Here is a 15401-nt window from a genome sequence, read left to right as displayed (position 1 = left end):
CTGCTTCAAGTTTAAATTCAAGCATTATTTTTCTCACAGAGATTTTGAAGAATATTATTTTAAAAGAACATGCTACATTTAATCAGTAGCTGGTATCCAATCACACAAATTTACTGCTGTGAATTTATTTAAATTTCAGAATTAAAATGTCCCCAGCATACTTGTGAAATTATCCGAGTAAAATTATTTTAAAACACACTAGTTTTGCAATTTGAAAAATGTATTTACATTTTTTATTCCTTTTTTTGTTTTGTTTTACAAATAAAACAAAAGTCCATTACAATGATTCATTTACATTCGTAATTTCCCCAAAAACACGGACAATAAATCAGTGCTACGTGTAAAACACCTGTGAGGTGCTTTTGTATTGTGGATTTAAAATATTTTGTCACATGATCTGTCAAAAAAAAACAAGAAATCTGTTGGAAATCTATTTTATTTCCAGGTTCGCCTCCAGTTTGAAAAAACAGACGAGTACTGGCACGAGCGCAAAGTAATGCACTGCTGTGGACGAAGGCAACAGCGACACATTGTATCAGTTGAAGAGTAGGATGTATTTAGAATATTTTACAACATGGAACTGAACTGAAACAACTGAGTCTTGTGGCAATGAACACAATGGACGACAGCAACCAGATCGCAGCCTCTACATACGCAGAAGTGGTGATTGCAGTTTCTCCGTGGAAAGCTGATACTGCTGCTGTTTGATGATGTCCAGGCAGTTTCTGAGAACCTGCCAACATTAACAGATTCAAACACATCATTAAGGAACGCTTAAGTTCAAACTGTGTCTTTATGGCTACTCTGAAAGGTCTAGACGAGTGACGGCGAGTAACAAAATGTTGTTATTTTACCTTCCTGGTGTCCTGAGGCAGAAGGACTCCATCGTCCCAGAGCCTGCCAGAGGAGAAGAAAGCAGAGCTCTCCTCCTCCAGCCTCCTATTTAGCTTATCCTCCTGCTTTTGCTCTTCCTCCTGCTCACTGTCGGGGGGAAGCAGCGAGCCGGCGTGACCCGGAGCCGTCATCGACACTCTGGCGTTGGGCCACAGGAACAGGAAGTTAGGGTCAAACGCCCGCCCACACTAGAGACGATCAGATAACAAGGTTCAAATCATTGTGGGATGACGAATCCTACATGAGCATAAAGTAGAATTGGTGTAGAATAGAAGTGATTGCATACACAGTATATATGTTGTCTATTGATAAGCTGTTGACTGTAAAAAACATATCGGGCATATTTATGTGAGAAATAAATAATTGGAAGTTTCTATGCACACGTTGATGATGTTGTTGTAGCTGTGGAATTGCAATAGTTTAAAGATGCAGGCAGGGTACAGATTACAGACCTTAAATATTTGTCGTGTGACAGACGCACTTGCACAGAAAGACAAAAAATATTTTCTATTAAAAATATTTTGGAATTGATTTCTATCATAGAAAGACACGGAAAAGGACGCAATTTACCGGTATGTTCCCAGAGGCGACTTCATGTCTGCATCGATAACGTCACTTTTAAATTCGAGCAAAGAAAAAGACCAAAGGCTTTTGAGATTATCAGACGACTTCGGCGATGGTTACGGCGTCTCTCACCATGGCGTAGCTGTCGGCACCGTGGCAACCACCAATCACCACAGTGATTTTGGGGACGGAGGCACACGCTACTGCTGACATCATCGAACCCTGGGCCTTCAGACGGTTGCTGTTCACCTCGGCCTAGAAGAGAGAGAGAGCAACAGAGAACATACAGACATGAAAAAAAGTCACTTTGGCTGATGCTGACCAAACTAATAATTATTTATACACATCCTCCATCTTCTCTTTAGGAGGTACTCCTTCAGCCGTTCTCTTTGAGTTCCCAAATTACCTGCACAAAATTGACTTCATAATAATAAACTAATAATCACAGAGAAGATGGGAGTTAAGTCTTTTGAGTTGTCCAATGTATTTTCAGTTTAAACAAGCGTGTGTGTGTTTTCCTGGGAGTTGGTACCTGCGTTGTGGAGAGTGTTGGAGCTGCTGTGGGTGCCGTGTTCTGGAGGAAGAGGAGGGGCACGTCTCTCTGGTCACACAACTGGACAAAATGGCTTCCTTTCAGTGCGGCCTGGCATGACAGCTCTCCGTTGTTGGCCACTATTCCCACCAAATGGCTAGCACAGTACATACACACAGATGTGAAAACAAATACTCCAGAATAAAGAGTAAAACAGTTGGCGCTATCCTGCTGCTGCTGACTCGGTACTGATAATGCTCTCATAAAGACGTTACGGAGGCCCACGGTTGTCACTGAGTTTGTGAGTATGCAAGTGTCTTCCATTTTTTATAATAAAAAAGCAATAACAGCATCAGTAAGGTCATGTATATTTCTGCACCCAAAAATACAGAAAGTGTATTTCCTGTTTTTATTGTATTCGGTCAGTGAGAGATTCTATTGGTCAGATTTTACAACAAGGTGCAAATCGCACAATTTGCGGCGACAATCTGCTTGTAATATATGCCTTTACAATGATCCAACATCTAACGATTGAATTGTCAAATTATTATGTTGTAAGAGCTGTTATTTTAACATCATTTAAAACTTTAACTTGCCGTTTATTGCCTGAAAAGTGTATGTTGTCTCTGCCCTCACTATCTCAATCTGTGTGCGTTTGCATATTTTACCCGTGAATCTTTGCAAAGCCAGTGACGAGTGTGGTCCCGTAGCGAGCTTTGAACTCCTGGAAGCGGCCCCCGTCCGTCAGCCGACTCAGCACCTGGACAGCGGACGGCTTGTTATTAGTTCCGGATTCAGTGAGACAGTAACGTGACTGCCCAAAAAAACAAAAAAAATACCAACAGTTTTTATTTTTGCACACTGTACCATTTTAACATCCAGACTGTAGTTATAACTTTTAGGAGCGAGCCCCAGAAGCTCCATTGAATTATACAGCGGCTCATCCTCCTCCTCCTCCTCCTCTTCCTCGGGCAGTCGGAAGTTGAGGGTGGACACAATGTTTCTGGTGTAATCGTACGCCTCTTTTTCTTCCCAGGCAAAATGGTCCACACAGCCACTCACTCTGAAACCGGACGATGAATTAACAGACTTGATGATGTGAACCTTTTCTTGCTGTTGTTTCTGTAATGATTGTACATTTGGGGCTGGTTTGATCTGTGGACCTACTCGGCATGAAGCCTGGCTCCTCCCAGGTCTTCTGGTGTGACTTCCTCTCCTGTGGCGGCCTTGACGAGTGGCGGTCCTCCCAGGAATATGGTGCCGATCCGGTGCACCATCACCGCCTCTTCTGCCATGGTGGGGATGTAAGCTCCGCCCGCCGTGCATGACCCGCACACCACTGCCACCTTTTGAATTATTAGTTGTGTTCATATCAAAATAGCAGTTTAAGAAAGTGCAATTTTTTTTTTTTAAATCGCTAAAGTTGTGATTTTATCAAATGTGGATTTGTCTCTTTTCTGTCAGAACATCAGTTTTTAAGACTGATTTTGACAAAACTCTTGCAGTTTATATGTTTACACATCTCGCATTTATATGTGTATACATTTGTATTTACTGTCTTTATCAACGACATTTGGTCCTGAGACTATCATCTAGTGTTTTCAGATCATTTTATAGAGGTCTTGTGTCCAAAATTATAACTGCATTTCTACCTTCTGTGGCCTAAAGATCAACTCATTTATTTGATGTACTCAGAAAGGAGATTTGTACATCCGATGTGACTGAAACTGCAAAATAGAGGGAACCCAAGAACCAATGCACTGGAAAACAGTATCACACAGTACCTGAATATATTGTGTATATATGTTTAATCAATTTCCCTTTATATATTATTAGCACGATTTCATTAGTTTGATTTGTTGTTATTGTTTTTTTTTTTTTGTTGACAAGGGGCACTGAGCACTAGGCCGGGCAGGTGTCGAGGTGGAGGGATTTAGGTGGGAGGTGTGTCAGGTGATGCACAAGATAGGGACATGGTTTTTTTTACCAGAGCAAGAGAGCGGAGCCAGAGAACAAAGCAAGGAGAGACTGCATGAGAAATGTTTGCGTTTGATCACTGAAATAAAATCCACCTAAACTGCAAATCACGACTGGACATGGATTGGATTTCTTGCCTGAGTTACAAACAGACTAAAATTGTGCATCAGTGGCCTTTTGATGCAAGTTTTGTTTTAATATTTTTTCATTTTGACAAATAGCCACTACAAGCACATTATAACTGTTTTTTGTTTGTTTTTCATGGCCCCAGGAATAGTAGCATGTCAAGTTCATCTGTTTGATATTACAACAAATTCACATTCACATTATTTGTTGTTGTTCGGTTAAAGCAAGCCTGCACTACTTTATATTTCTTTACCTGTGGGATCTTCATGGCAGACATGATGGCTTCATTATAGAACGTCCTTCCTCCCTGGTTCTTATCGGGAAAGATCTCTGACTGGACAATAATAGACATACATACATATGAAATTTATTTATAGAGCGCTTTTCACAGACATAACATCACAAAGTGCTGAACAGAGCAGAAAGTTAAAAGCATAAAAAAACACAATGTGACCCTAGGGTCAATAAATTACATACACAGAGAAAAAAAAAAAAAAAAAAATTAAATTAAATAAAAATTTAAAACATATTTTAAGAGCAGGTCTAGGACATGGGTTTTTACTCAAACGCCAGCCTAAAACGGTGGGCTTTGTGCTGTTTTTTTAAAAGTATTCACAGTATCTGCGAGGCGCAGAGTTGCAGGCAGACATAGACACAGACACACACACACACACACTCACACACACACACACACACACACACACACACACACACACACACACACACACAGATTTAGAAATAAAAATCATTGTAATTCAGCTGACATTCAGATCTCCTGAAAAGACAATATTCTGATGCTAAACTCTTATTATGGCGACGTGTGTGTGTGTGTGTTTACCTGCAGTGGTAGAAAAGCTCCTCCCGAGTCAACCAGGTAAACACAGGGCAGGCGGTTCTGAATTGCTATTTCCTGTGCTCGTAGCTGCTTCTTCACCGTGATGGGATACGCTGTGCCACCTTTTACTGTGGCGTCGTTGGCTATAAACACGCACCACAGGCCGTTGATCCTGCCAATGCCTAAATGGATACGTTATGCAAGTCAGTGGTTTATCATTCTATAGTTGTAGTTACAGTATTAAAATACACAGGTTGGCAGCTAGCGGTTTCTGACCAGTCAAGCAGCCGGCAGAAGGGATGTCCCCGTACGGCAGACCGAGACCAGCGAACGGAGACAGCTCCAGGAAGTCCTCATCATCCAGCAGGAGGCGCAACCGATCCCTGACCAGCAACTTCCTGTTTCTCTGAGTGTGTCTGGCGATGGCTTTCTCCCCTCCACCTTTCCTTATCTTTTCACTCAACTCTACGTACCTTACAGAGAGAGAGAGCGAGAGAGAGCACGCTAACAAATAGCATGCATTTAGAAATGTATTTCGATAAATAATGCAGTGGGGGAAATCAACTAGAGCCGATCAGAGCTGACGAGAGTAGAACCAACTTGTTGTGGCAGGCGTTGCTGTTTCGGAGGTTAGCTTCATACACATGGTGGTGGATGGGCTGGAGAGGCTGCTCCAGCACCGGGAAGGCGCTGCGCAGAGCTCTCCTCCTCCTGGATGCAGAGCTCATGCTGCGGTGTGAACATTGCCAACGCTGCTGGGCCAGCCTGCAAACACACAGTGAACAAATAAACAACATCGTCAACAAGCTGTTGCAAGTAAGAGTTAAAGCCCGAGGGTATTCACAGGTTGTAATGACCATGGTCACCAGAACATGTGTTCAACTGTGGCTATTTAACATGAATTCTGTGAGTTTGAGGAACGGATTGAGCAGATTGATTCATCTTTATTACAATAAATGGACAACTCTAATAATAGTGTGGAATGTCAAGTATGCCACAAATGGAAGTTTACTTAGCAGTTGAGTTTATTAACTCTAATTACTAATTAACTAATAAAAAACCTGGCAGAGCACTATTCTATAGGACTGAAGGAGTTGAATTTGTGGTTATGCTTGCTAACAATCATATAAGTAAATGATATTCGTCACAAAATGAGTTACTCAAATTGTTCAAAAGTTATCTGTGTATGTCATTTTGTTTTTATCCCTCACACAAAACCTATATGCTAAATAAGTATTGAGCCTGTAGTCCAGGGAACCACGGGAGTGATGCAGTCACCTGTGATGTCTCTCCTCTGATGTGTTTCCCAGCGTCCATGATGGTGACTGGGTGTAAGGAGGCACAAAGGCAGGACACACTCTTCCTCCGCTACACACACTCCTTTTCAGGAGAGAGAGAGAGCAAAATATATTCAGAAATTAGTACGCTTTTGAAATTGATAAGTATGATCTGCAGACTCTAACTCACAGGTGTGAAATGTTTCAGGGTTGTGAAGTCTGTGAGGGTTTAGGGCTGTCCCACTGTCAAATGGTCGAGTGTTTTTTAAGGCTCTCTGGCAGACATGTTGAGGCCTTTATGAACCTTTCCCATAAGTCAGCATTTCTGCAGACTTTGCCCAAGGGAATTACCCACAAATCATTGCAATGTGACGTTAGACACGGGGTTACCAGTGGAAGCATGGAGACGTAAATAAAAAGTTATGGAAGTCACAGTGTCCAGCCTGGCAAATTACATTTACTCAGGAACATAAAGGATTGAAAAAGCACATGAAATCAGAGGAATGGGAGCAGAGATTATAGTACACACATATATTATATATATTATTCCTCAAACATTTCATTTAGTCATTGCAGCTGTTTTGAAAACAAAAACGAGGAAATAGATTATTTGAAATGATCTGGAAAGAGCCTGGAAGACGTTCAAATCAGGGAGTAAAAATCATTTATAAATACCCACAATTGTACACATATGTTTCAACCATTTACCAGGTGACGTCAGTAAGTCCCTGAGGGTTCAGGGTTTAGGGCTTTAGGGGGGACATTGGGATTGGGTAATATCAATGACGCTTCTTTCATATCCATAAATATGTAGGCTAATAGCATAACGTTACATGGTGTCAACGACGACAATGTACACGCACATCATATTTAAACCCATGAATCTATTCTAAGATCTAAATAGTACAAGTAAAAAAGTTAATACTGCACAGAAAGAAATGTATGCCAAAGGTCGTACAGACCTCTGAGTGCACTTCAAGTCGTGCATAGATTTGTAACTTCGGAGTCATGAATAGAAAATACTTAACGCATCTTACCTTATAATGCAGCGGTACATGTTTGTCTTATGCTGTAATGGCGAATTAAGCCAGTATAAAGAAGGAAAGCATTGTTGATCTATCGCAGCAGAAATGTACTAGGCATTACTAATCGACCTCAGCAGAAATGAACTAGGCATAACTAATCGATGTCAGCAAAACGGAACTAGGCATTACTGGCCAAGTGAATCGATGAAAAATCTCTTTGGAACCTGAATGAATAGAAACCCGTCTGATTTGAAAAGCATATTGTGTTCCTATATTAGTGTTTGTCTCGCTTCTGTCTATTACACACTCCTCCTCAAATAAGGATGTTGTCCTCAACATCAAGACATCTGACCGGTAGTGCTTTACCCTTTTGATACATTTATTTCAGCACACAGCTAAGGGCTGAATTACAGTCTGATGAGTATACATGCTTGTTGTCCTGCTGTTTTTAGCAGTCCATGAATGTGTGCATCTGTGTGTGTGTGTTTGTGTGTGTGTGTGTGTGCGTGCGCGCGCGTATGTTCAGCACCCGGCTTTGTTGCAGGTCCATGAAGGTGTGAAACAATGCATGTGCATGTTCAGGTGAGTGTGCATGTTTGTTATCCATGAATACAGTCCGAGAGTGTGTGACGTGTTGCACAATCCAGGAAGGTGAGTGTAGATTCAGTTGTCTAAATCCCATGTATATGTAGTAGTATGGTTGCATAGCATGTGTCCACAGCACTAGGGCATGCATAATAAGGTAGCGCTGTTATGTTTTGACAAACTGGAGTTCTTTGGTGGTCTATTGATGGAGGCTCTCCTGGTCCGTCTACAATGACAGGGCTTTTCTCTGTGGCTCAGATTGCTGGCACGGATGGTGAAATAAATGGCATATTTGATAAGTAGTACTCATCTTCATCATCCTCTTCCTCCGCTTCATTAATCTCCTTGTTTGTCTCCACTGTCCTTCTCTTTGGTTTTACACATGGCTGCACAACTCCAGTTGCAGGTGATCACGTGGCAGTAGAAGATTGCGATGTGACATCCTGGACCTCCCTTCTCAGCTGTCAAGAAGCTGAGAAGGGAGACCTTGTCTCTAAGATAATATTTCCTGTATAGGGATTTGTTATAATGACTACAAACTGTTGATTTTTTTCCCACCGGCACATCTTTTCCCACTTGAAGAATAACTGTATGGATGGTGTCTTCCAAATTGCCTGGACCTCCACAAGGTGTCAAGTTCCTTATTAGGACGCGGTCACCAGGGTGTAATGCTGAGCTTCTCACCTTGCTATCATAGGCTCTCTTGCTCCTAACTGTGGCCTTATGCATGTTTTCTCGTGTGATCTTGTATGCGTCCTCAATCCCATACTTCCAATTTCCCACATAGCCACTGTGATTCCCACTCCCTGGTTGTGGGATCCCACAACTCCTGAATTATTTTGTTCTCAATGACACTTTGATCCTGAATGTAATTTACAGAAACAGGTGAGTGAGCCTTCACTGGCTGAATGTATCGACTTGACTTGCTGTGCAGTGCCAATGAGGGTTTTACTTGATAAGATGATGCCATGGTTTGCACATCCATGTTGTCATTAGGAGAGTCTCCTTTCTTGACTAGAGGGTGTAACAGAATTGTAATCCTTCCGTCCATTGTGAGTTTTCATCAGGCTCAAAGATCAGTGTTGTGTTCTCTTCTTGCAGCATCTGAATAAATTCAACCTGCCAAAGACACTGATGGTGCACTTCTACACTGCAGTCCATCCTCAACTCCTCCATCACCATCTGGTCCGCTGCTGCCTCTGCCAAGGACAAGGACAGACTGCAGCGTATTATTCGCTCTGCTGAGAGGGAGATCTGCTGCAATCTGCCATCCCTCCAGGACCTGTACGCCTTGAGGACCCCGAGGCAGGCAGCAAAGCTTGTGACCGACCCCTCACGCCCTTCACACAATATTTTTGAGTCACTCCCCTCTGGCAAGAGGCTGCGGTTCATCAGTATCAATATCTCCTGCCACAAAAACTGTTCCTTCATATCTGCAGCTGGCCTCACCACCTCCCTTATTCTATCTATTCTAACCTTTGCACATCTTGCACAAAAGTGTTATATTGTAAATACTTACAATGGTATTTTTCATGACTTTTTGCAGTACCTTGCTTATATTTTTACATCCTCTTAACGTGTCTATTGTAGCCGATGCACCAAATGTGGCCTTTGTGTGAATCTATTTTGGGAATAAACCTGATCCTGTGACTTCCGCTGTAATGATATATCCTGGCCACTAGAGGGAACTGTTCATTCATCACATCCCAGTGAAATAATATGCTGCAGGCTATGGCAGTGATACCACCAAAAGAGACTCTTCATCAACATTAACTGAGGATCAATACCTGAAATAAAGCAGATTTTCTCAAAATGATATCCCTTCCCATCAATGTCCATCGAACCTATCGTGTTTTTTTCATGTGGGGAATTTGATTTTAAGAAACCAGGCGTTTTTAAATAAATGTATTTGCAAGGAGATAGGACACTTTCTGTACTGACCTAAAGTAAGATTAGACGTGTCCGCCTCTGGTTGTTCTTAGAGTGGTGAAAATCCGGTGATCAACTAATTCAATGACAAAACTAACAAACTCATTAATACATATTTGAATGATGAAAAGTAATGACTCTTGAATCATTACTGAAAGGCAGAGAGCACAGCCTAAGGCCCTTATAATGTGTTGTAAATATTCTAAAGACACCATAGATCGCAGACAAGCTGTTCTTTAAATGTATTAATACACATTTTTCTTTCTTTACCATTGTCTGTGAATTTGTACTGTTTCATTTCAAATATCTAACAGCTGTATCTCAATACAGTATCCAGCTCAAATATCTATCTCACTTCATGGATCACATTTATGTAATAATTGCTGGGTAGCTTTACTTTTCCCCTGATTGTTCTCTAATATCATCAATACTTAAACTGAATGATTTCCCACTATAGCACGTAGAAAGGTAAACTTTAAATTGCTTTGAAATTGGGCTACCAGAAAGCACAGTGACAAAACAGAATAAAACTCATTAAAACTCAAATTAACTTGATTTAACTTGATGCAAATAGAGAAAATCAGTCATGATAATAAACTACCTGCTTGGCACTTCTCTGGTTAATTTGCATTTATGTTATAACTGAATTAACAAAGGCCTTCTTAGATTAATAATACATCAGATGTAATTCATTGTTTTGTTTGTTAACATGTTTTTTAAATCTTATATGAGGCCTACTAGACTCTTTGATATTTCTGTTGTTTTCCCAGTAGCCTAAAATCACATAACTATTTAAAGAAAAACGGCAGCTTTTCCTGGATTTTAACTTTTATTTATTTGTTGGTATTTGATTATTTTAAACACTTGGCCGGACTGACTAATAACCACAGGGCCCCTGGTTAGGGCGGCCCTGCTGATTCAGGCGGATAGAGAGCAGGAGGAGAAGGAGAAGGGGGAGGAGTGAGTGTTTGTCGGCAGATAGTCAGTCAGAAGGACCGGAGTACCAGCGGCAGTTTGGGAGCGTCTGAGCGGGGAAATCTGCGTCCAATACGGGAGAAGTCAAGGGGGAATCCGCCATGAGTTGGGGAACGGAGCTCTGGGTATGTTTAAAGTCTTTAAACTGTGTTTGTGACGACCGGTTTGACTTGTTGGCGTTGTGTTTCGGCCCCGGTCAACACACACCGACTGTCGGGAAACCGAGTGGGAGGGAAGGTGCCGTGTTACCTTTTAGCTTTGTGTGAGGAGGCGAGCGGCTAGCTCTGCGCTGTTAGCCGGCGGAGGCTAAAGCTAAAAGCTAATCCGCGGTGCACCTTAAGCGGCGGTGACAGCGGGCGGAACAATGGGCAAGACTGCAGACAGACGGGCTCGGCAGCAGGGGCGGGGGTCCCGCTGCCTTCTCGGCCTGGTTACTCACCAACTTAAATCATATCTGAGCTCCCGAACTGGTGTTTTTTTGTTGGACTGGCAAGTTACGAAGTTGTATGTTGAGGTTTCTTTTTGTTTTGGAGTGTCACACCCTGTTTTTGAAAGGAGAAGCCCGGGGCAGGGACCCCCGGTAGCAGTGTGGAGACCCCGGGTAGAGACCGCGGTCCGGCTCGGTCTACTTAAAATGAACCTTAACTTCAGAGCTGTGGGTTTCTCTGACTGACTGCGCATTGCATGTCTCCTTGTGGCCAGATATCCAGTCTTTTGTCTCAACATCTAACGTTAGCTGATTAGAAGGAACACATGATGCACCTCCCATCGTCTTTCAAGCTAGTAGAAGTCAACGAGTGGCTCAATGCAAGTCAGTCATATTAGACTGTGTTACTTAAATCACTACTGCTGCTCTTTGTCACATATCAGTGAGTGAACAAGTCCTTTCACATCTCTCCCTCGTCCGTCTCAAATGAGATATTATCACGTGGTTTAATTGTATAAGCATGGAGTTAATTGTTTTTTTAAATATTTGTTTGAACAAGAGTCCTGACAAACTGTATTTTATGGGGTGTTGGCCATCACTGGCTGCTGTAACCAGAGAGGCAACCAGCAGCATCCTCTCTCTGTGTGTGTGTGTGTGTGTGTGTGTGTGTGTGTGTGTGTGTGTGTGTGTGTGTGTGTGTGTGTGTGTGTGTGTGTGTGTGTGTGTGTGTGTGTGTGTGTGTGTGTGAGTGAAGGAGGGGGAACTTAACCCTCCTCGAGATGATACTCCTCCAGCTGACCTCAGTGGTTTATTATCTGCAGTTTAATATCAGCGTATGTGTTTTTTGTAACGCCACCACACTGCTATACAGACGAGGTCTGTGATTCAAAAGGATTGGAAGATCTCGTGCTCATGAGCACGTGTGATCTGTCAGGATGTCGGTGGATCTCACATTCATGTTTTCCATTCAGTTATTCTGAGAGAACGGGTGTGAAAAGGGTTTAAAGACTGCAAGGAGCTGTTGATTTGTTTTAGTCTGTTTGTCAAGGCGTGAATGTGGTTTCAGCCAATTTCTTTATCAGAAAAAAGATAAGATATGTTTTATGTTTCAGTGGCATGAACATGTAAGCTAGAAGAATGGTAATACCAAGAAAACATGACAACTCGTCCTCAGTAGAGCTTTCTTTAATTTCATTGTCAATTCACCTGTTTGTGTTTTGTTTTTTTTACCCCGTAATCAATCACAAACATCTTTACAAATTCCAAAAACTGTAAAGAAATAACAATCACAAAATGATCCATGCTTTGTTGATCAATTAATCGATTATTCGTTTTCAGCATTAGTGTGCGCAGAAATCCAGCCAGAGAAAATTCCAGATTAGAAAAAAATAACAAAAAAGTTAAAACTGTTATAAATACAAAATAGGAAAACAATTTGATGAAAATCTATTTAAATTCAACATCAAAAAACTAACTTAGAAAATCCACCACCAGAAGCCCCAACGAAATATATCCAAGACATGATGTCAGTAAAAGTATCTAAAACTCAAAGTGTTAAGATACATCTTTACTCTCGCAACCTGTTCCAGTGCGGCTCTTCGTCAGCGCCGCAGCAAAGCAGAGCGCCGAGTGGGGACGCTCGCTGACGGCCCATCATAATCCATTGATGAGATTAATGTGTTGGCTGTCTGATGTCAGATTACACATGATTGGCTGTTTGATGTGAGATTACGGATTATTGTCCGCACGGTGGGATGTAAAGCTGTTGATTGGCTGCTGTGTTTTACAGATGTCAGACATCATACATATTCTACCGTCTCATTTCAGAAAGATAGTAGGTGCCTTTAAGGAGATAACTTTTGTGTAGTTTATATGTTGTCTTTTTTGTCATTTTGATCATCTTGTGAGCCCTGAGGCTGTAAACCAATGTACTAATCATTCAACGTATTTTTTATTAATGGCATCATATGAATAAAAAGCAACTCTCAAGGCAGCATTCGTATGTTCATGCTTTTCGCCCTGTGTTTTTGGCTCTAACCCGGGTCTTATGAGACGCCACAAACCAAGCGAGGAACATCCTATTACCGCGCTGGCTTCCTGCCCTCCGAGACACACACACACACACACACACACACACACACACAAAGTAGGAAGTGTTGGTCTGAATTAAAGCTCTGTGTGTGCGCCTACTGCCAGGATGCTGCCACGCTGTGCTCTGGTCTGTCTGGTTGAGGTGAGCCGGAGGCCGGCGGATTGGAGCGTCCAAGTCTGACTGAAGCACAAGACGGGCAGTCGTCTCTGCCGATCGGCCAAACTGAAAGACGAGGACCGGGGGATAAAGGACCGCGAGGTGGAGGACAGAGGACGGGCTGTAAACGGCTGACTGGACTCTTGCTTTTACTTTGAAGGCTGTCAGCTGTTAAATGCAGAGGAGACTTTAGACCGATTGTGGAAACTCAGTGAGCAGGTTTATTTTGACGCTCTTGGAGATTCAGGGGTCACAAGTGTTTGCTTTTCTTTCCTTCTCGTGGATTTTGTAAAGCCTCGTTACTGTGTTCCCTCAGGTGTCCTGTGGGAGGTCTCATTGGAGTGTGGGGGTACCGGGGTTGTGTGGGAATCATTTGATACTCTGAGCAAGAAGACGCCAAGACCCAATGTTTGCAGTCTTGGCATCAGGTGGCCGTCGGACTCAGACAATGGGAGGAGGCGGATAGATGAAGGTCCATGCACTGGGAGACAAGTTGACAGACACGATGGATTTAATAAAACATTAATGAACTCGGTGGAGAACTGGCTGCTGCAGCAGTAACTGGAGACATCAATAATGAGCAGTAGAGCAGAATGAGTTTACACTGTAAACAGATCCAGATACTATACATCCATGCTAACTTTCCAAAGGAAGGCACAAGGCGGTGACAGACGAATCAATTAACGACTAAAAGCAAGAAATTAGCTCTTACGGATACTCTTAAGAATCGACTATTGAATTCTGTGGGACGTGATGCTAACACACACTCACAAACATGGCTGCCTCCTTCCTCTTCTATTTCAGAATCTGTCCCCCCTTTGCTCCTCTGCTCCCTGTCCTCCCTCTGCATGCAGTCACATCTGTATATCCACCCAGCCAGCTGTTTGGCACTCGAGCTCCTCTCGGATTCAGGCAGCATCACATCTGTGCGCCTGTCAGGCCGATGCAGTGACCCTGGGTAAACCTGATTTCTGTCGGTGTAAATAGTTTAACACTTGTTATGTGACCTGGCTTGGTGACCCCCCCCCCCCCCCCCCCGTGGCCTCAGTTTTGTACCTGCATGGCTACTTGTCAAGAAAACTTCCCAAAGTGTTTTCTTTCCTCTAGTCTAGAGAAAAGGTAGTGGATGAAGTCGGGTCCATACTTAGATATTTGACTTGGTATATATGTGTTGCGAACACTTTTCTGTCAGAAAAATACGTTATTATCATTGTTTCCCCAATGTTTAACTTTTGTTGCAACATCAATATTTATCATCATCCCTTTCCAGGAAGTCAAAACTGACTCACCAGAGACAGAAACGGTCTTAGATTGACGAGCCGTCTGGATGCGGGGCTTTGGTGAGCGTTGCAGCTGCGCTCACTGTTAGGAGTCGGTCCGTCTGTCAACTATTTATTAGTCACTCACTTTATTAGCCAGCGGATAAAAATGCAGGCTTTTGGACACGAGGGGGAAAAATTGGAAGATGGCGGGAATTTCTTCTGGTGAACTTTCCCTACATTTCCAACCCAGTCATTACACTAAGCCTCTGCTGGATGGCTGTCTGCTGTCAGTCTACGGTCCGCTTGTGCTACATGTGATACAGACTTTGTACTGACTGTTTATTCACTGTGACACCCGGTAGATGGAAAGATATTTGAAATAATGTACAGGGGAACTAGGAAGAGGGTTGGGCAGTAGCCATTATGTTGATTATTGCCATACTGGTTATACTATGGCAGCGGTTCCCAAACTTTTTAGGCCACGCACCCCCTTCTACATCCCGACCGGCTTCACGCACCCCCAACCCCCCCCCCCCCCCACACACACACCTTAAAAAAAAAAAAAAGCAACAGAGCCGCATAAAAATCGGACGAATGAGAGAACAGTTTGCTCGCGCGTGGCGTTTGTTTTCGTGCCTTCGAAAAGATAACGGACGTAACGTTACGAAGGTAACGGACGATTGGCCAGATTGGCCACATCTGTAAGCTCGTCTACTTGCAGAGAGTAAAACTCACTCTTCTTCAC

At 42.7% G+C, this 15401-nt stretch overlaps 2 protein-coding genes across 4 annotated transcripts in view; one reads left to right on the top strand and one right to left on the bottom strand.

Moving 5' to 3' along the window:
* Positions 1–418: 418 nt before the first annotated feature.
* Positions 419–7356, bottom strand: LOC306776701 (biotin-dependent 3-methylcrotonyl-coenzyme A carboxylase beta1 subunit). The gene is made up of 13 exons (XM_079267494.1): positions 7243–7356; positions 6207–6308; positions 5529–5693; positions 5205–5401; positions 4932–5110; positions 4347–4427; positions 3158–3336; positions 2858–3053; positions 2659–2750; positions 1991–2147; positions 1591–1713; positions 855–1082; positions 419–733 (listed from the first exon to the last, which is right to left on the bottom strand). The coding sequence occupies exons 1-13, from the start codon at positions 7260–7262 to the stop codon at positions 647–649; spliced, it is 1806 nt and encodes a 601-aa protein (XP_079123620.1). The 5' UTR covers positions 7263–7356; the 3' UTR covers positions 419–646.
* Positions 7357–10721: 3365 nt separating this feature from the next.
* fnbp1l (formin binding protein 1-like) overlaps positions 10722–15401 on the top strand; it is a 34852-nt gene continuing 30172 nt past the window's right edge. For all 3 annotated transcript variants that reach the window (XM_079267492.1, XM_079267493.1, XM_079267491.1), the window contains exon 1: positions 10722–10844. In XM_079267492.1, coding sequence (XP_079123618.1) covers positions 10821–10844 — 24 coding nt within the window. In that variant the 5' untranslated portion in view covers positions 10722–10820. The remainder of the gene's footprint in view (positions 10845–15401) is intronic.

This window comes from Melanostigma gelatinosum (genome assembly GCF_949748355.1).
Source record: "Melanostigma gelatinosum genome assembly, chromosome: 4".
Classification (NCBI taxonomy): Eukaryota; Metazoa; Chordata; class Actinopteri; order Perciformes; family Zoarcidae; genus Melanostigma; species Melanostigma gelatinosum.
The sequence above is the reverse complement of the archived record's forward strand: the minus strand, read 5'-3'. Positions and strand labels throughout refer to the sequence as shown.